The following is a 22,266-nucleotide window of genomic DNA, read 5'->3' on the forward strand; positions in this document are numbered from 1 at the left end:
ACAATTGTTTTTATATGTTGTCGTTTTTTTTGCAGCAATAAAGGGATGGAGCACCTTTACAGCATGAAGTGCAAAAATGTTGTGCCACTGTATGACTTGCTGTTGGAAATGCTGGATGCCCATCGCATGCATACCCCGAAAGACAAATGTGTGACTCAAGAGGAAGACAGCCGGAGCCCAAATACCGCAGCCCCTGATGCTTCACCTCATGTGCAGCCTTATTATGTAAATAGAGAGGAAACAAGTCTGCAAAGCACCTTATGAAACCATTCTCTTTATACTTTGATTTTTTTTTTTATTAATTGGTCTTACATGGCCATGCAATTCCCAGCAGTATACTACCTATTTCCTATAGTCAGTGCACCACATTAGCTGAATAATGCTGCATATGTAAACACACTCCGGCATGCATCTGTCACCAATGATTTCTAATACTGGAATTCATCAACTGCTTGCTAATATCAAACTGAAAGAGGAGCCATTGGGCTTATGGACTCTGATCACCACCAATCAATGCTTTCTTTGATTTTATTCCTGTACACTATTCTATATAACACTGTGCTGCCAAGGAGCACAACTCTATATCTACAGCTTCTAGTAAAAAAGCCAGAGTAGTGCTGAGACAGCATGGACAATGGCTGGTGCATAATCAGTTTATAATGTAGGTTCACATGTATGAGTTTTTATCAGACACCAAACATTTACATATACCATTTATATTGCCACTATATCTGCAGTTTTGTCTTTGTATCTTACTAGTACTCCCTTAGGTACTGCAAGAGCCACTTTGCGACTTCTGTATAAAGTTCCTAGCATCAGCCACCTATTTGTTAGCTGTTTTCTGAAGTGTTTCTCAATGGTTTATATAATGTTTAATCAACTTGTTAAGAAAAGATTATTGAATATACGCAGTGCCTAAAGAATAAGGGTACAATGTTATTATAGCTAATCTGTAGTCCCTAAGGGCTAGATATCATTAGCCTTAACCATTGGCGAAGAATGCATTGGAGAGCTTATTGTCATTTGTTGTGCTCTTTCTAATTATAAATATGCCTACAGATTAGGATTTGTTTTAAAGGCACTAAGTTATAATTACTATAATAGTTTAATTATAAAATCAGACATAGGTGGTATTAACTTTAAGAAAACCATCTCAGTTAACAGTTGGTCTAGTAATTAGACATGACTAGTTGCCAATAAAGCAAAATCTGTAAAATATACTTTTTCTAAAAAAAGTTTTAAAAAAATCTCTTATGAGAATCATAAAGTATAATATAATCACAAATAACAATAACAAAGAAACAGGCATATCTGGTTCTATGACATCTGAAGTGTTATAATGGATATAATGTTAAGCCTTGCCGAAATATTTGTGGTGAAACTGAAAGTATACTGATTGCTGTGCTGCATAGCCAAAATTTACATCCTAGTAGACCAATGTAGCAAAGTATTTGACGTCACAATCCCTACTCCTTGTAAAAGGTAATCCTGTTTCATGAATGACAACAATGTAAGGGACTGTGCACATGGACAATTTTATGTTGCATATGATAACTATTTCTTAGGCACTTTAAAGGTACTTTGAACAAGGAGTTTGAATTTTAATGGAATGTCATGCAATCTGTTCTGTTAACCTGCGTTTGACTTCTTTAGTTTAATTAAGAGAGTTGCTGTTAACAAATGTTATTCAAAGGCAAATGAAACACCAACTGATATAAAACAAAGTAATGTAGACAAGCCCTAAAACATTGTTTGTCTTGTCATGATATACATACATACATACATACATACATTTGGTATGGCATTGTATTTAATTTACCTTTCATTGTAGGGATAAAACACCATGGGAAAAGTCTAGCAGTATTTTTTTTTCAAACGCAGCTAATTTGTGCATCAGCATCAGAGGCTCTGTATTGTTTGAGCAACACCGGTAAGATTAAAAATGACCACATTCAGCACCCAGCTGAACTACCACTGTCCAGTCAGGAAATTGTGTTTGGCAAAATATCCGCTGGAACCCATGACAGTCTATGCAAGCAGCTCTCTTGTGTTCCCTATGATATCAGCCAACGGAAGCTGCACTTATCTCACACTGAGCAAGTGACAAGCTGTATGCTGGTTCCTGGGAACAAACTAATGTGGAGCTAGATAGCAGCTTGTGAGTCAGACAGGTTTAGCCTTCTCAGTGTGGTTATATGCCTTTACCTTAACTATAGAATTTTTTATAGAATATGAATAACGACAACAGCGGTTTGAACTTCAGTATACTTGCTCAAGTGCATTCAGAAAGAATTATAACCAGCCATCCAGCCTGTACATTTTACAGAATACTTAAAGAAAAAGGTGCTAAATATGCCTTATATGGCACCAAAAAGGTGCTAAATATGCCTTATATGGCACCAACATATTCTTCATTATGTACAAATCAAGCATCCGGAAGCCAATGAAACCGGGATCAATAGCTTGACTGTGAATTGTGGCAAAAGTGTGTCAATAAAAGCACAGGTAAAACAGTTCCTTTCACAAGTACTGTATAGCAAAGGATTGTAGCACAATGTTTAGTATGAGCATGACATGCAAATGACATGTTTACAGGAAGCAGGACTGGCATGTCAATCATTATGCACATGAAGCTGCAGCACACCTTTCTTCTAAATCTTTTGGAAAGTTAGAAAGCAAACCTGTAGCTACAATCATGACACTATCTGCATTAAAAAAAGACCTGCTTTCCACAATTTCTTTCTTACAGTTAACGTTTGCTGCTTAGTTTTCCCCCACATGGCAGCTGTAATCTTGATTCTGATGTCAGCCTTTGCAAAAAAAGCTCATAAAAACCTGTACATTTAGTCTGTCTCTCTTCAATATGGTTATCACTCTGTTATCTGCAGTAACTGAACACCATAGAGAAGGGGCTTTTATTATGCCAGTGTTTGCAGAAAAAGAGATGACAGCGCCATTCTTTGAATTGAATTTGTCCCATGTCCTGGGACAAATGTAAACAGTAAATGGCTGTAACTTGTGATCATCTATTTACTTCTGAGTTGAGCTTTTAGGATTCAAAAGCTGAATCACAATATCCAGTCTACTTTCTTATTAGACAAGTTCTTGTGTAAGAGGAAACTGTACTTTAAGCAGGTAACCTCTACTTAACACCTATGTGAATTTGAGCATAAATGGTACATTATTCCTCCTGTAATTTCCTTAACCTAAAATCTCAAACTATTCCAATTATTTTCCTTTTTAAACATGGGTGATGGTGTATTAAGACAAAGAAAAAACATCCAATGCCCAGGAGTGTTGTAGTTCTTATTAGCTGAATGCAGACTGTAGCTCCAAATTTACTCCTCTGTGGCATGCCCATTGACTAAGAGACTGGTCTTTTCTGCAGGCTTGTAATGTGCCTTGGGTCTGGTTTCAGACACACCCTTCGCCAGATCAAATAGTCAATTCAAGTTTAATAATGCCCCCAAATCAGCCATTTCTCTGACATTCTGGAAATGCCCTGTTAGGAATGCACTGCATAGGCAAGGGGCTCACTTTTGTAGTATTTTCGTTGCATTGGAAGTATGTGATTTTAAGTGTAGAGTGTGACTTTACAAGAATTGATGTAAAGTGTAATCGGTAGGTTTGAGACTCTGGCATTTGCCTTGAAGACATGGTGTTAATCTAATGCAATATTTCTGTACAGTATTTGTATTGTTTTAGGCCTGGTCCACACTGGCACACAAAAAAAGGTCTAAACGGACCAGATTCTAACAGAGGTGAACAGATCCTATGTTAATTAATAGGATTCGTTCACATTGCTCCATTAGAACGGATCCATTTGGCATGTTCCACTGAATGGACCACAAGTTTGGGGAGGCTGCAATAATTTCGGAGCGACAGACACCTCACATTGACCACGCACTAACGGAACGGAGCAAAAACTGATGCCAAATAAAAACTGATCCGCTTCATAAATCAGTTTTTACATGGATCAGTTTTTGATCCATCCTGTGTGAACCACGCCTAAACACATTACATCTTTTCCAACAGCTCAGAAATATACACACATGATTTAAACCATTGTTACGAAAAATACTTTACAAAAACGTAGCTATTTGGCAAAATATCACTTTATTATATTTTCAACAAAAACACTTGCAAAATGTATTGTATTTCTTTTAAATGGTTTTGATAAAGCCAGTTTCAAATCCATGCAAGAATCAGCCATATGCCACAAATGACTACAGTGAAAAAACTGAGGATAATTTAATTTTATGCAAAACAGATTTGGGTCTGGGTATGAAGTTATACCTACACTGTAAATTTGTAAATTCATGGTGCTCTGATGAATATGTTGGTGCAATATAAATATGAACTGTGCTTTAGCTACAATTGCATTTCTTTCAAATCCCAAGTTCATAGTAGCTACCATGATGCATTTAGTATTTCCGTGCAGAATATTAAAGTCTGTATTACTGCAGAAAGGGAAACTGTGATTAGCATATCCTTTTGCACTACTAAAAACTCACAAATACAAAACACATTTTGATCATAATAAACCAGATGCTAATTGCAGAATTTTTTTAAAGACCTACATAAATCCTGTCTCAAAAACGGAATCAGAAAACTCCAAACACTAGACGTTAGTCGCCCATATAAATATAACAATGACCTTCCGACACAACTTGAAGACAGGATACCATAATATGCACCTCTCAATGTGTGCCTGACTCTGCTCTACTGAATTGATTATTTGAACATTATCTGAAAAAAAATTGCACTACAGTGAATGTAAGTTTAGCACTAAATGGGTTTAAAAGCCCAGTATTGCACTTAAATACATTTAAAATGGACCAAAATGAGTATTTTAACCAAGATGACCATATATTTTTAACATTTTAAAAGAAAATATATATATAAACAAAATGTGTATCATTTGTATGTCTTGTGCAGTGATGTAAACGTTTTGTGTGTAACAGAAGCTTTTAAAGAATAAATGACAACATAATGTAATTGCAATTTAAATTGAGCATAATGATAAAATGGAGGATTAAATGTTAGTTATATTATGCACAACATCTAACGTAAGATGCTTTTAGGCTTGTTTATAAAGGCACTGCATGGAAGCCTCCCTAAAGAGTAAAGTCCCTGTAGTGACCATTCTACTAGTCTGATGAAACCTTCAGATATTAAACCCTCTGGACCCTCCACACTCTATCAAAAAAACCACAACAACAAAATATAATTAAAATAAGCCTTACTAGTTTTCATGAGGCATGCATCAAGGCCAGTCTCTATTTTTATTCCATTCCAACCTGCATATATTTTCAGAATTTAACAAAACAGGATAGTAGTAATGACTATGTTATATGTTGACTGAAGGCTAAGGGCCATGGGAAGTAGTGCTGTTCTAATATTACAAGACTAACATTATTTGAACAAACCGAATTGCCTTATTGCGGACATCCATTTTTTTTATCTCAGTCACTTATTACTTGCAGAACGTTTTGAAAATCATGTGGTCTTCAAAGTGACTTAAAGAGACTCTGTAACAAAAATTTCATCCTGTTTTCTACCATCCTACAAGTTCCTAAACCTATTCTAATGTGCTCTGGCTTATTGCAGCACTTTCTACTATCACCGACTCTGTAATAAATCAACGTATCTTTCCCCTGTCGGATTTGTCGCCCTGTGTCTGGAAGGCTGCCAACTCTTCAGTGTTGTTGATCTGTTATGCACGCCCCCCCTCCAGGCCCCCTCTATGCACACTCCCGTGTGTGTTATTTAGATTAGGCAGCCTCTCTGCCCTCTTATCTTTTACAAGCTGGATAAATCCTCCTCTGTTAGGCTGTGAAAGGAGCTGGCTGCCTGGGCTGTCACATGCTGAGGAATTACAGACACCAGGGAGAGCTGTCTGCAGGAAGAAATAATCAGCCTGTCACTCTTCAGTAGATGAGAGCTGCAGGGGGTAAACACACAAATGATCTATTGAGATTCAAAGGGAAGGCTGTATACAGTCTGCTTGTGTATGGATGTATTTTCTATGTGTGGACATACTGTACATCAACCTACTTCCATTTTGGCCATTTTGTTTGTTAATAAACAAACTTTTTAAAATAGTTTTTGACCACTTTTAATACGGCGGGGAGCGGCGAAATTGTGACAGAGGGGAATAGGAGATCTCCCCTAATGCACTGGTATGTTTACTTTTGTGCGATTTTAACAATACAGATTCTCTTTAACACTTTAGGTAACAGACCTCCAAGTGCGGTTTCTTGAATATCATTTATATGTATAATACATGCATTTGTAATAAACACACAGACTACACTTAGATGTAAATTACAGTGCAGATCTAATCCCAAACTGTTCTGTTTTAGTTTTGAAAGGTTGCTGCTAGGGAATTATTTCTGCACTTCCTTGAAGGTTTTTTATTTAGACAGCAGTTATACTTTAATGTAAACCTTGAGTGAACTGAACGACACACATTTTACTTACCTGGGGCCTCTTCCAGCCCCCTGTAGTCTGTCAACTCCTTTGATGTCCTCCTGGTCCAATCCTCTGTGCTGCTTTGAAGACTGCGATCCACTGCGCATGCACTGTTCCAGGCCACACGCCTTCTCCTCTATTACACTCCCATGGCCGGGAGTGTTCTGCACACAGTTAGAAGTCATATTAACTGCTCAGAACCTACCCAGCTATGGGAGCGTGGTTACTGGTCAGGGAGGCATGCGGCTGGGACCGCGCATGCCCAATAGTGCGCTACATAGCAGAGTCACAGACTTTACTGGGGCTGACACAAGGCACTGAAAAGAAATCGAAGGAGCTGACAGACTACACGGGGGGGCTGGAGGAAGCCACAGGTAAGTAAAAATCCTTTTGTTCCTTTCATCTCAGGTACTTTTTAAGGCTTAAACAGCACACCCAAAACTGAGATTTCTGGGCAGACTCCAGTGGATCCCACTACCCATGAGCTCTTTTAAAATTCTACCCATAAAAAAGCATGCCTCTTAGCATTTTTAGTTGGTAAGTAGATGCTACCCCTAGATCATCGACAGAAAAATAATATAAAGGAGTAGTTAGACTTGTACTATACAACTATATCTGGATGGAAATGGAATGCTATAAACTTAATATGCATTTGAAAGTTAAGTCAAGTCCTGGAAGCGTAGATTAACAGGGAACACATGTGCGCGCATTCCCTGCAGTGACGTCAGCAGCCATCAGTGAACAGCCTGCCAGCCATGATCTGAGCTTGCAGGCTATTAGAAAAATAAACTACAGGTATTTTGATTTGTACAGCGCTGCAATCCAGTGCAGCGCTGTAGAGGGGGCAGCTCTGTCACTCAGCTGTCCCCAGGAGTGGCACGCAATCTGATCACTCTCATACACTGATGCCTTTGAGAGGTGAACATACCGATGGATCTTGGGGGTGGTGGAAGGGAGGGAATTAAAGAAAGATAGGTTATTTTGTAAAAAAAAAAAAAAAAAAAAAAACTATTAAAATTAATTAAAAAAAAAATATTGCAGCAGTAATCAGATCCCACCAACAGAAAGCTCTGTTGGTGGGAAGAAAAGGTGGTAAGATTCATTTTGCTGCTAAGTTGGCCAAGCAATTAACGGTTAAAGCTGCAGAGTGCATAATTGTAAAAAATGGCCTGGTCACTAGGGGGGGGGTGAGCCTGTGGTCCTCAATTGGTTAAAATATTACTTGCTTGGCTGGCATTCTGATCTTGTTAAAGAGAGTCTGAAATGTTACAAAATATCTGTTTTTACTTACAATTCTTATAGTGTAGTATGGTGGTAGCTGAAACGCCGCTATCCCGCAGCTGAATGATCCCAGAAAGATGCCTCTTTCCCCCCCAAATTCCCCGGGCAGAAATCCACGACTTTCTTGGTTGTGGATTTTGCTGCCCGGGGAGGCAGAGCTATCCTCTCTAGCTCTGCCTCATGCACGTCAATCACCGCACGGATCTCCGCCTCCTCCCCGCCCCTCTCTGTGAAGGAAGACTGAGAGGGGCGGGGAGAGGCGGCGATCAGCGCCGATTGACACAGCAGAGGCAGAGCTAAAGCTCTGCCTCAAACAGGAAGCGATCCCCGGATTTTGCCCCTGGGATTTGGGGGGCAAAGAAGGATCATTCAGTCTCTGGATAGCGGCATTTCAGCTACCGTCATACTACACTATAAGAATTGTAAGTAAAAACAGATATTTTGTAACGCTTCATACTCTCTTTATAGATTCAATATTTTCAGTCACCATCACTGTCAAGCCAGACACATGTCAGAGTATTTATTCTGCCTATCTGTTATAGGTTGCTGACTTAAAACACTAGCTCTCAAAAATCTATGGCTCAAGGTCTACTTTAAACCAAGGCACAGATACTGACTTCTTAGCCTGTACTTTTATTTCCCATCACTATATCATGGTTACTGAATTGCCTGTAAAACAACTACATAGTAATATTTTGTCCTCCGCAGTGGCTCTGATAGTTTTTCTGCACTTAGAAGGTAAACAATATATGTAGCTGACCAGCGATCAGAGTTTGATTTAACCACTTGAGGACCCACCCTTTACCCCCCCTTAAGGACCAGCGCTGTTTGATGGGATCTGTGCTGGGTGGGCTCTGCAGCCCCCAGCACAGATCAGCGGGCAGGCAGAGCGATCAGATCGCCCCCCTTTTTTCCCCCCTATGGGGATGATGTGCAGGGGGGGTCTGATCGCTCCTGCTGGTGGCATGTTGCGGGGGGGGGCACCTCAAAGCCCCCCTCCGCGGCGACATTCCCTCCCCCTCCCTCTCCTACCTGTCCCCCCAGTGATCCGGGCTGCACAGGACGCTATCCGTCCTGTGCAGCCAGTGACAGGACGTCCTCTGTCACATGGCGGCGATCCCCGGCCGCTGATTGGCCGGGGATCACCGATCTGCCTTACGGCGCTGCTGCGCAGCAGCGCCGTACAATGTAAACAAAGCGGATTATTTCCGCTTGTGTTTACATTTAGCCTGCGAGCCGCCATCGGCGGCCCGCAGGCTATTCACGGAGCCCCCCGCCGTGAATTGACAGGAAGCAGCCGCTCGCGCGAGCGGCTGCTTCCTGATTAATCAGCCTGCAGCTGGCGACGCAATACTGCGTCGCTGGTCCTGCAGCTGCCACTTTGCCGACGCACGGTATAAGCGTGCGGTCGGCAAGTGGTTAAACATTTAGCTGATCTAGACCAGTCATCTTCCAAATATAGCACCCTCCTCCACCCATCATCTTCCATGCACAGTTCCAGTGTAAAGCCAACTCATTTTCCATGTACAACAGCATTCCTCTTCATTGGCACCCCTCTCCTCTATGTGCATGTACCAGAAAGTGTGCCCTTCTATTCCTTCAAAATTAACCATTTCGTGGGCATCAGCCCATTCTTCCATATTCAGTTCCCCCATCGACAGAACTACCGCAGGACTACAGTTTTCATGACCTTAGCAGAAAACTGACTTACCCCTTAGACTGCCGCTAACATCTATAGGCATTTGTGAATGTTCATTTACATATGCCACAGATGTCTTTTGGTTTTTTTTAGCCAAACTACCGTAGTCTATTTACAGTTTACATTTTCTTAAAAATTAGCATAGTCCTGTATCATATTAATGAGCATAATTCTCAATATTTATTTGCACCTCAATGATAGCCCTACTGACTAATTTGGACTTTGATACATGTAGATTTGGTCAAGACATTTAATAAATACAAATTTAAACATAGCTGGCACTAGCATATAACTTTTTAAAAAAAAATTGCTAGCAGTCTCCAGGTTAAAGAGAATCTGTACTCTAAAATTCTTACAATAAAAAGCATACCATTCTATTCATTATGTTCTCCTGGACCCCTCTGTGCTGTTTCTGCCACTCCCTGCTGCAATCCTGGCTTGTAATTGCCAGATTTAGGCAGTGTTTACAAACAAAAGACATGGCTGCTAACAAGAGTGTGATAGGCTAAGAGGAGAGCTTGGAGAGGGTGTGTAAAGCTTCTGCCTATCACAAGCAGTGCTGCACATTCCACACATTCCAGCCTGAGCCCGACAGAGCCGACAGAGGAAAGAAGATAAGATATATCACAGAGACAGTGCAACTAGAAAAGGCTGCAGTATGCCAGAGCACATTAGAACAGGTATAGGAACTTATAGGATAGAAGAAATAAGGCTCAACATTTTGTTACAGAGTCCCTTTAAGCAGAGGTTCAGGTCAAAATCTGGAGACCACTGGCATATGCCCGAGGCTCACCACTAGTCTCTAGACTGAACTTTGCGAACCATTGACTTAAAATTTGCTACAATTAGAAAATCAGCATAACAGCCAAGGAAAAAACATGTTTAGCAATGGTAATCTGCATATTTCTCTCAGTCATATATTTTAGTCTGTAATGGAGTGAATCTGTAAGCTGGGACACAGCAGTGCCAGGAATGCTGACACAGGATTAGTACTATAGGCCTCTATAAAGTGACCCAATCCCAATAGCAGCCATGAATACCTGGAAATGCAGATTTGAGTGTGCTGACCATTTAAATAATCACATTAATACAATCCTGCTGACGTAAAATGCTGCCATTAAACTTAAAGAATAAGATACATTTTTTGTTAATACCGCTTCAGTGCTAAATGGCCCCACACAATGAATACTTTAAAGTAAACTTGCAATGAATGGAACAAAAAAAATGTTTTGTCCTCAATGTTTTTGAATATGAGATGTAATGCACTATAAGTAATTTGTATGCAATCCTCTATAGAAAACAGATTTGCTGTGTAAGTGAGGAAAAGCACCTTATATGTATGAGATACCTAGAGAGTCTCTGTGAAATGACATTGGACTGTTGAATGTATTTCTGACAAGGTGTCAGACCTGCTCTAAATGCCAAAGGTTCGATACTGACTGAAAATTGCATGTGCAATTATCTGTGCCTTTGTCTTTATTTTGTTTAATAAGCTCTCACGTAAATGTAACAATTAAACTTACCATAACTATAAGAAATTATTTTGCTGTGTATCTTCATTTTTGATGTTAATGCAGGCAAAGTGTGTCTGACTGGGAGTACGCGAATGGATGAATAGACAAAAAAAGGATAGATTGTTATAAGTTTTGCCTAAAATAAAATGAAAAGGAAATTAATGTGGGTTTATTTGGGGTTTCTCTAAACATAAATAGCTTATAGTACATTTTTTGACATTTTGTCACACATGCCTATTTCCCAGTATTTGAAATGTAACTATATATTGGCCAATTGTGAGAAAATGCGGAAAAGCCGTCGCGAGTATTCAGAGTAAGGCGGCTGATTCCGCGTTCAACATGGCAGCTTGCGCGCATGGGCCTGCATCCACTAGCCTGACGGAGCGCGGAGAAACCGCCGCATGCCCAGTGAACAAGGCGGCGGATTCCGCGTCCGACGCGGCGGTTTGCACGCATGGGCTTGCCACTAACAGTATGGCTGAACGCGGGGAAACCGCCGCATGCTCTGACAGCGGTGCGGCTGGCCCCGCGTTCAAACCAATAGATGCATTGCAACACATGTCTGGTGTGGCTGGGACTGATAGTCCACACAGGTTCAGAATGACGCGCGCGCACGCTGAGAGGCAGAGCCTTTATGGCAGTCAGAAGGGTGTCAGCTGATCCAGCCAATCAGCTGACAATTCTATCAGGTTTCATTGGTCCAGCACTTGGGGGAGGCGCTGGAGAGCGCTGGTGTATATATACTGAGTGCTGGTCATTTCTCTGGGGTCTGGCGTTGCGATCACTACGTGGTAGCACTCAGACCTTGTCAGTATCTGTGATATATCTGTGTTATTATCTAGACCAGTTCCTGGGTGTTGATGATCAAGGACCTCACACCTCAGTCTAGGGAAAACTGTATATTATCTGTGTTATTATCTAGACCAGTTCCTAGGTGTTGATGATCAGGGACCTCACACCTCAGACTAGGAATTAGATTACCATCTAGTTATACTCAGACCAGTTCCAGGGTGTTGATGATCAAGGAGCTCACACCCAAGACTAGGCATTGTTGATTATTTGTTATGACCTTCTGCTTTCCTGACTACTCTTCTGATCTCTGATTAGGTACTTCGCTATATCTGATACTCTGTTACTGAACTCTGCTTGTCTTAGGATTCCGCATCTGTCTCCTGTCTCTGTCCCTGATCTGTCTGTCTGTTGCCGACCCGGCTTGCCCGACCTCGAGAGCTATCTCCTCAGTCAAGAGATAGCTCACAGACCTGGGGGTGACACCCTTCCTTGGTGTCACTCTCACTCTGTCCTTCCTACTCTTAGCCTGACCCCTCCCTCGGGAGAGTCTCAAGCTTGCGGAAGGAACGTGTTACTGTGCAGTACTCCTTACTGCTGGGCACCTGCTCCTCAGGTGCATTCCTCAAAGTATTCCTGTTGCACCAAACACTCTTATTACCCAGGTGTCCAGAGGTTAGAGATATATCTGATTATCGGTGATACTGCAGATCATCAATAATCGGTTATATATCTGTATTCTCGGGGATACTGCAGATCACCGGTAATCGTATCCTCTCTGTGTTACACCGATCGTTACACCAATAAAGCTACTGCATGGCTGGTAATGTACATATCCACTAGTACTTATAAGCCAATATTAAAACACACACACACACACACACACACACACACACACACACACACACACACACACACACACACACACACACACAGTTTTTAAGTGTTATTCAACTTCCATACAGACATATCTTGAACCACTGGACTTTGCATCCATGCACTAAGAAGTGTTTTTCTCAGCCACATAGCACCATATTCTATTAACTTTTCTGCTGAGTTTCGTTCAAGTAGATCATTTTTCATCTTATCTTAAAAGTAATTTTTAGTATTTACAAAGTGAAAAAATACTATTAAGTAGGTAAAAAGGTCCTATCAAACTCATGTTGAGTAATTTCTTGCTTAGTGGGTGCTTTAAACATACATATTTTAGTGATAAGGTTTGACAGTATCTGCTTGGAGAAAACTCTAGACAAACGTTAATAGGATATGGTCCATGGAGTCTTACAACCCTAGTTAGTTATCATTGAGAATTACACTACAGTTTGACTGATGTCTGTAATGTAGATCTCCTAGTAGATAACTCCTAGTAGATACAATTTTCACCTAAGTTTTTTTTTTTTCTATGTGATATTTTTACACATTAGCCTCAATTCACTAAGATCATGCTGGAGATAATAAGGCAAGAGAAAACTTGCCACCATACAGTGAGAGAGTTATCTTATCTCTTCATTCCTTAAGTACCTCCTCTGTAGTTAAGTTACCTCCTCTGTAGTTATTTTCACACGGAGTTAATTAACAACTCTTTAAGTTATTTTAAGGATTGAAGAGTTAACTTGAAGACAGAAGAGTTAACTTTAGGTTTGCCTGAGGTAAAATGTTTCCTGACCACTACATTCCTTATCACCATGGTGACAACTCTAGAAACGTTATTAAAGACAGGAGATAAGCTTAGTGAATTGAGGCCTTTGTCAATAAAATGCCTTTGAAGTCACCAGCAAGCATGACAATTCATATAATAATTTTGACAGTACTTATTATTACTTAAAGTATTTTGCGGATTGCAGAGAGAGTACTGAATTGTTATTTTAAAGAGAAGATGAAAAAATATCTCCTAATAGAAAATAAAGGAGAAAAAGTGAATTGGATAAGGACCAAAGTGTGCACAAACAAAGATGTGCTCATTGCTGCAGTCAATAGACAAGGGCAGGTGATGGAGAAATGTCCAAATAAAGCAAATATCAATATTAACCCATTGCACTCACAAACTGCATACAACCAGAGAAATATAGATTTAATAACCTCTAAAGATATTGAGAATGGTGGACATTAGTTCACAAAGCACTGCAGTGTTTTGCATTAAACTGGATCACCAGTCATCAAGGTATTTTCCTTGAAACCGGTCCCTACACTAATCAAAACCACTCAGCATGCAAGCAGACATCTTGGCAATATGTTAGACATTGTGGCCCGGCTGTGAGTTGTAGCTTTCCTATACTTATTCCATTATAGCCCATTTGCAATAAATAGTGTGAGTATCAGTTTGTTGCTCCCTTGTTAACCACTTGAGGACCGTGGGCTTTACCCCCCTTAAGGACCGGCCACTTTTTTTCCATTCAGACCACTGCAGCTTTCACGGTTTATTGCTCGCTCATACAACCTACCACCTAAATGAATTTTGGCTCCTTTTCTTGTCACTGATAAAGCTTTCTTTTGGTGCTATTTGATGGCTGCTGCGATTTTTACTTTTTATTATATTCATCAAAAAAGACTTGAATTTTGGCAAAAAAAATGATTTTTTTAACTTTCTGTGCTGACATTTTTCAAATAAAGTAAAATTTCTGTATACATGCAGCGCGAAAAATGTGGACAAACATGTTTTTGATTAAAAAAAACCCATTCAGTGTATATTTATTGGTTTGGGTAAAAGTTATAGCGTTTACAAACTATGGTGCAAAAAGTGAATTTTCCCATTTTCAAGCATCTATGACTTTTCTGACCCCCTGTCATGTTTCATGAGGGGCTAGAATTCCAGGATAGTATAAATACCCCCCAAATGACCCCATTTTGGAAAGAAGACATCCCAAAGTATTCACTGAGAGGCATAGTAAGTTCATAGAAGATATTATTTTTTGTCACAAGTAAGCGGAAAATGACACTTTGTGACAAAAAAAAAATAAAAAAAAAAGTTTCCATTTCTTCTAACTTGCGACAAAAAAAAAATGAAATCTGCCACGGACTCACCATGCCCCTCTCTGAATACCTTGAAGTGTCTACTTTCCAAAATGGGGTCATTTGTGGGGCGTGTTTACTGTCCTGGCATTTTGGGGGGTGCCTAATTGTAAGCACCCCTGTAAAGCCTAAAGGTGCTCATTGAACTTTGGACCCGTTAGCGCAGTTAGGCTGCAAAAAAGTGCCACACATGTGGTATTGCCGTACTCAGGAGAAGTAGTCCAATGTGTTTTGAGGTGTATTTTTACACATACCCATGCTGGGTGGGAGAAATATCTCTGTAAATGACAATCTTTTGATTTTTTTTACACACAATTGTCCATTTACAGAGAGATTTCTCCCACCCAGCATGGGTATGTGTAAAAATACACCCCAAAACACATTGTACTACTTCTCCCGAGTACGGCGATACCACATGTGTGGCACTTTTTTGCACCCTAACTGTGCTAAGGGGCCCAAAGTCCAATGAGTACCTTTAGGATTTCACAGGTCATTTTGCGGAATTTGATTTCCAGACTACTCCTCACGGTTTAGGGCCCCTAAAATGCCAGGGCAGTATAGGAACCCTGCAAATGACCCCATTTTAGAAAGAAGACACCCCAAGGTATTCCGTTAGGAGTATGGTGAGTTCATAGAAGATTTTATTTTTTGTCACAAGTTAGCGGAAATTGATTTGGTATTGTTTTTTTTCACAAAGTGTCACTTTCCGCTAACTTGTGACAAAAAATAAAATCTTATATGAACTCGCTGTGGGCGATCAGGGGGCAGGGGGGGGGGGATCAGTGTGCTTGGTGCAGACTAGGGTGGCTGCAGCCTGCCCTGGTGGTCCCTAGGACACTGGGACCACCAGGGCAGGAGGCAGCCTGTATAATACACTTTGTAAACATAACAAAGTGTATTATACACTTTGTATGCGGCGATCGTCGGTTTAACATGTTGCGGCAGGTGAGCGGCGTCAGGAGCCGGCGGAGGATCGCGTCACGGATGACGCGATCGCTCCACCCATGCCCTTACAAGGACCGCCGCCTCTGTGGGTGAGCTGGTCCTTGCAGGGTACACTTCCCGGCCGCCGCTGTGCGTTAGGCGGTCGGGAAGTGGTTAAATTGGTAGATGCAGGTAATTGATTAGTTTTAGTAAAGATTAAGAATTACAAGTAAGCTCCCAATAGAGGTATGATGCCAAAATATATGGATGCATGCTGAGCAGGTTGGGTTAATGTAGGGGAACAGTTGCAAGGAGGAAAACTTAATGACTGGCGATCCGGCTTAATGCAAAGTACTGCAGTGTTTTTCTACCTAATGTTCTCCATTCTCAACCGAACACTGGCAATCCAGCGCAGGATACTTGGATAAGAATTACGACTATAGCAGCGCACAGTGAGTTACTTCGGCATCGTCAGAAGACGGAGCTGAAGTTACTTTTACAACACTGTAATTCACCTTCCAGCAAGCAATGTGCAGCAGCAGTATAAGCCATACTGGCTGTATCCTGCGCCCAAGTCTCCCGGCGGCAATTCCTCTCGTACGCATTCTCAACACCTTTAGAAGACATCAATTTCCTTGGCTGCTTTATTGCATGGAGTTTGTGAGTGCAAGGGGGTTAATATTGATATTTCCCATAAAATGTGGCCATGCACAGCAGACCACCTCTAATAGAAGTGCTTCATTCATTTTGTTACGGGTAATACGGAGAGTATTATTAAAGAGAAACGGCTATAACTTCTTGTGGATAAATAACTAATGATTCCTATTTTTTACCTTAATTATCCTGGTTTTAGAATTGATTCTTATATCTGTATGTTCCTGTGTATTGGTATGCAACCTGCCCTATTAGTGTTGATCAGCCTAGACTATGATGTCATGCAGCCTTCTCCCCCAAAGCACTTTGGGGGAACGTGTGATGTTCCTGACCATTTCACAGAGGTGGAAAAAAAAAACATTCCACTGTGATTAATCTTGCCAGTAGTATAGAAGCCACCCTCTGTTATAAATGTAATGATGTGAATCAGGTTGAGGTAAAAATTTACAATGAACAAACATTGACTAAATAATTCATAAAATAATTTTATGAAAATAATCAGCTTTATTCATTACGTCATATTCAGGAATCTTCCTCCTTAATCTTATTTGTTTATAATGTAACTTTACGAAGAGAAAAGAGAAGAATCTCCCCATATTAACCACTTGCCGACCGCGCACTCATAACGCGCGTCGGCAAAGTGGCAGCTGCAGGACGCCGGCTGCAGGCTGATTAATCAGGAAACAGCCACTCGCGTGAGCGGCTGCTTCCTGTCAATTCACGGCGGGGGGCTCCGTGAATAGCCTGCGGGCCGCCGATTGCGGCTCGCAGGCTAAATGTAAACTCAAGCAGAAATAATCTGCTTTGTTTACATTTGTACAACGCTGCTAACAGTCGCAGCGTTGTACTAGATCAGCGATCCCTGGCCAATCAGCGGCCGGGGATCGCTGTCACATGACAGGCAGGAGCCTGTTAGAGGCTGCACAGGACAGATCCGTTCCTGTGCAGCCTCTGATCTCCGGGGAAGGGAGGGAGGAGAGGGAGAGGGGGAATCCTGCGGTGGAGGGGGCTTTGAGGTTCCCCCCCCGCCAGCCACACGCAGGCAGGAGCGATCAGACCCCCCCAGCACATCATCCCAATAGTGGGGAAAAAAGGGTGGCGATCTGGTCGCTCTGCCTGGTGTTTGATCTGTGCTGGGGGCTGTAGAGCCCACCCAGCACAGATCAGCGTAATCAGTGCTGGTCCTTAAGGGGGGGTAAAGGCTGGGTCATCAAGTGGTTAACAGCACCACTCCAGGGTATAGTAAAAAAATATATAACAAGTTTATTGATATCAAAAACACATAGCAGTTGTGTGGACCCACAATTAAAAGCAATTAAAAACCATCCACACTCCCTTGAGATGATAGGTATTTTATATCCACATAAATGTATCGATTGCTACCTGGTAGACCTTGATCTGCACACAGTTGTTATCAATTTGATACAGTGTGTGTTGAACCCGGGTTCAGTATAAAGTGCTACTCAATAAACACTGTGAATCAAAAGTGCAAGACAACAAACACATAAATACATAACATGGCCATCTACTGTATATTAACCTGGATGGATCTGGATGGATCTATTTGTCCAAAAATCGCAACTCAAAGGCAATCTGGATGAATACATCCATCCAGCAGTGTTGCTGCCCTTGTGCACACATATCTGCGTGCAGGCGGCTCCTTCCCTGCCGCTATTATAGGGGATTGATTGCTGCAGAGGAACCAGTGTTTCCCAGAGGCAAACGATTCCCTGCAAATGAATCAAATGGCTCCAATCAGGAGGTATTTGATTCATGAACCATGAAATGTAAACCCAAAGATTTTGCACTCCCTGGTATCTTCCAGGAGTGCTTAACACCACCTAGCGGCCAAAAAGTAGAATTAAAGTACAAATGGAAAGAAAAAACACAACTCACAATAAATAAAAACTGATTTACTCCCCACCCTGCCCATTAACTAAAAACACATGTTAAAAAAAAAATAAAAAATAAAAATTACAGTTTAAAAAGACTACATAAATAGTTACCTTAAGGACTAAACTTTTTAATATGTATTTTGCGAAGGTATATTACTATACACCTTATTACCTTGAGCCTATATACGCTTGTAATTAGTGATGGACGCAAAACTGAAAAAATGCACCATTTGCGCCATACATTTTACTAGGGAAATATTTTAAACGTTGCAATGGATGAAAACTGAGAAGTAATGATGTTGTTTCCATTTTTTTCGTATTATTCCTGTTAAAATGCATTTAGAATAAAATAATTCTTAGCAAAATGTACCACCCAAAGAAAGCCTAATTGGTGGAAAAAAAAAAACAAGGTATAGATCATTTACGTGTGTTGAGTAGTGATAAAGTTATTGGCGGATGAATGGGAGGAGTGCTGACAGGGGAAAATTGCCTTCGTCCTGAAGGTGAAAACACCTGCGGGCTGAAGTAGTTAAATTATGCTGGTAGTGGCTAGTGAGAGGCATAGGAGAAAATATATACTTCACCCAAGTAGGAAAACCAGGATTCCGAAGGAGAGTGTGAGCGTCTCAAAGTAAGGGTGGACAAGTCCACCGGTTCCGCGGGACGTAACCCCGCTTCTTCAAAGACGAGACCCTCGTCTTTGAAGACGAGACCCTTGTGTAGCACTTTATACTGAACTATTATTATGAACTACTATTCAACACACACTGTATCAAATTGATAACAAGTGTGTTCAGATCAAGGTCTACCAGGTAGCAATGGATACATTTATGTGGATATAAAATACCTATCATCTCAAAGGAGTGTGGATGTTTTTAATTGCTTTTAATTGTGTGTCCACACAACTGCTATGTGTTTTTGATATCAATAACCTTGTTTATATTTTATTTTTTGACTATACCCTGGAGTGGTGCTGTTAATATGGGGAAATCCTTCTCTTTTCTTTTTGTAAATCTATATTATGCCTGCCCATAGCACATTCCTAGTGGTTGAGTGCGACACATACTTGTATTAACCACTTTGCATCCACACCTTCTTTTCCCCTTATGGACCAGAGCAGTGTTGACGCTTTAGCCATGTTCCTATTTAAACAGCCATAACTTTATCCCTACTCACGACACCTAAATGATCTAGGTATCGTTTTTTTCAGGACATACTAGACTTTCATAGGGGGGTATTTTGACCCAAGAAAAAAAAATTCTATGCATTTTAATGGGAAAAAGAGGGGGGGAAATGAAAAATTGCATTAATCCTTAGGTTTCACCAATTCTAGTAAAAAATGTCACCAGTATTACATCCCCCAAGGATAGATAGCCAGGCGTGTCCCCAGTATCAGCCCCCCAGTATAGCCAGATGTGGCCCCCAATATCAGCCCCCAGTATAGCCAGATCTGTCCCTCGTATTTGCTAGCCACACATATTGATAGACAGATGCGCCCCCCGGAATAGGGCCCACCATTATAGCAAGATGTGTCCCCGAGATCAATGTTCCCCATTGTAGCCAGATGTGCCCCCAGGATTAGCGCCCCCTCCCCATTATAGCCAGATGTGCCCCAGTGTTAGGTTATGGCCCCCAAGACCATCAGATTATTAATTCCCCACCCCATTATTAATTCCCCACCCCGTTACCCTGATGGGCCCCAAAATACATTTCAACCCCCCCGATCTCGGAACACTACCCCCACCCTCTGTTATGGGTAGCCAGATGTGCCCCACCTTACTACTATGCCTCCTCCATGGCCAGATCGATAAAAAAAATGCCCCTGCAAGCAGAATATCTCACCTTACCTGGTTCCTGCGATCATCCTTCAGCCCCAGCTTCCATTCACCGCGCTGCATTCAGCCCTGTGATACCGAACACCCGGGTCCCGGCTTGATGACGTCATCAAGCCGCGACCCGGATATTCGGCATCACAGGGCTGAGTGCAGTGCGGTGAATAGTAAGGTGAGATATTATTGTTGCAAGGGCATTTTTTTATTGATCTGGCGCGGAGGGGGAGAGATGAAGGATCACCATTGTTTGCTACAGCGGTGATCGTTCATCCGCGGGGGGAGTCACTAATTGGCTACAAGGGAACATGTTCCCTTTCACCAAGTAGTAATGCAGCTGACAGATCCAGGGGGTGCGTTTTGAAGCGCACCCAATCGTGCACAGCAGGGCTGCAAGCAAGTCAGTATATCTACGTCATGGTGGCTTGGAGGGTGCCACAGATGACGTAGATATACTGTAGCATTGGACAAAGTGGTTAATATGTTTATAATGTAACGTTACAAACATATAAATATACGTCATTAACCAGCTCCAGATCCCTAGTACGTATATATATATATATATATATATATATATATATATATATATATATATATATATATATATATATACAGTGGCTTGCAAAAGTATTCGGCCCCCTTGAAGTTTTTTACATTTTGTCACATTATTGCCACAAATATGAATCAATTTTATTGGAATTCCACGTGAAAGACCAATGCAAAGTGGTGTACACGTGAGAAGTGGAACGGAAATCATACATGATTCCAAACATTTTTTTACAAATAAATAACTGCAAAGTGGGATGTGCGTAATTATTCAGCCCCCTGAGTCAATACTTTGTAGAACCACCTTTTACTGGAATTACAGCTGCCAGTCTTTTACGGTATGTCTCTACCAGCTTTGCATATCTAGAGAGTGAAATCCTTGCCCATTCTTCTTTGCAAAACAGCTCCAGCTCAATCAGATTAGCTAGACAGCATTTGTGAACAGCAGTTTTAAGATCTTGCCACAGATTCTCGATTGGATTTAGATCTGGACTTTGACTGGGCCATTCTAACACATGGATATGTTTTGTTTTAAACCATTCCATTGTTGCCCTGGCTTTATGTTTAGGGTCGTTGTCCTGCTGGAAGGTGAACCTCCGCCCCAGTCTCATGTCTTTTGCAGACTCCAAGAGGTTTTCTTTCAAGATTTCCCTGTATTGGCTCCATTCATCTTCCCATCAACTCTGACCAGCTTCCCTGTCCCTGCTGAAGAGAAGCACCCCCAGAGCATGATGCTGCCACCACCATATTTGACAGTGGGGATGGTGTGTTCAGAGTGATGTGCAGTGTTAGTTTTCCGCCACACATAACGGTTTGCATTTTGGCCAAAAAGTTCCATTTTGGTCTCATCTGACCAGAGCACCTTCTTCCACATGTTTACTGTGTCCCCACATAGCTTGTGTCAAACTGCAAACGAGACTTCTTATGCTTTTCTGTTTACAATGGCTTTCTTCTTGTTACTCTTCCATAAAGGCCAACTTTGTGCAGTGCACGACTAATAATTGTCCTATGGACAGATTCCCCCACCTGAGCTGTAGATCTCTGCAGCGCGTTCAGAGTCACCATGGGCCTCTTGACTGCATTTCTGATCAGCGCTCTCCTTGTTCAGCCTGTGAGTTTAGGTGGATGGCCTTGTCTTGGTAGGTTTACAGTTGTGCCATACTCCTTCCATTGCTGAATGATCGCTAGAACAACACTCCGTGGGATGTTCAAGGCTTTGGAAATCTTTTTGTAGCCTAAGCCTGCTTTAAAGGGATACTGTAGGGGGTCGGGGGAAAATGAGTTGAAGTTACCCGGGGCTTCTAATGGTCCCCAACAGACATCCTGTGCCTGTGCAGCCACTCCCCAATGCTCTGGCCCCGCCTCTGGTTCACTTCTGGAATTTCAGACGTTAAAGTCTGAAAACCACTGCGCCTGTGTTGCCATGTCCTCGCTTCCCCTGATGTCACCTGGAGCGCACGGCGCAGGAACAGACCATACTGGGCCTGCACAGTACGCTCTTGGTGCCATCAGCGGGAGTGAGAACATGGCAACGCAGGCGCAGTGGTTTTCAGACTTTAAAGTCTGAAATTCCAGAAGTGAACCAGAGGCGGGCTGGAGCATTGGGGAGTGGCTGCACGGGAACTGGATGTCTGTGGGGGACCATCAGAAGC

General features: G+C 41.6%; 1 protein-coding gene across 4 annotated transcripts in view; it reads left to right on the forward strand.

Annotated features, from left to right (window-relative positions):
- The window catches only part of ESR1 (estrogen receptor 1), a 290,562-nt gene extending 279,570 nt beyond the window's left edge, over nucleotides 1–10,992 (forward strand). For all 4 annotated transcript variants that reach the window (XM_068232004.1, XM_068232006.1, XM_068232005.1 and 1 more), the window contains one exon: nucleotides 36–10,992. In XM_068232004.1, coding sequence (XP_068088105.1) covers nucleotides 36–264 — 229 coding nt within the window. In that variant the 3' untranslated portion in view covers nucleotides 265–10,992. The remainder of the gene's footprint in view (nucleotides 1–35) is intronic.
- The last annotated feature ends 11,274 nt before the right edge of the window (nucleotides 10,993–22,266 follow it).

Source organism: Hyperolius riggenbachi, chromosome 4, assembly GCF_040937935.1.
Source record: "Hyperolius riggenbachi isolate aHypRig1 chromosome 4, aHypRig1.pri, whole genome shotgun sequence".
Lineage (NCBI taxonomy): Eukaryota > Metazoa > Chordata > Amphibia > Anura > Hyperoliidae > Hyperolius > Hyperolius riggenbachi.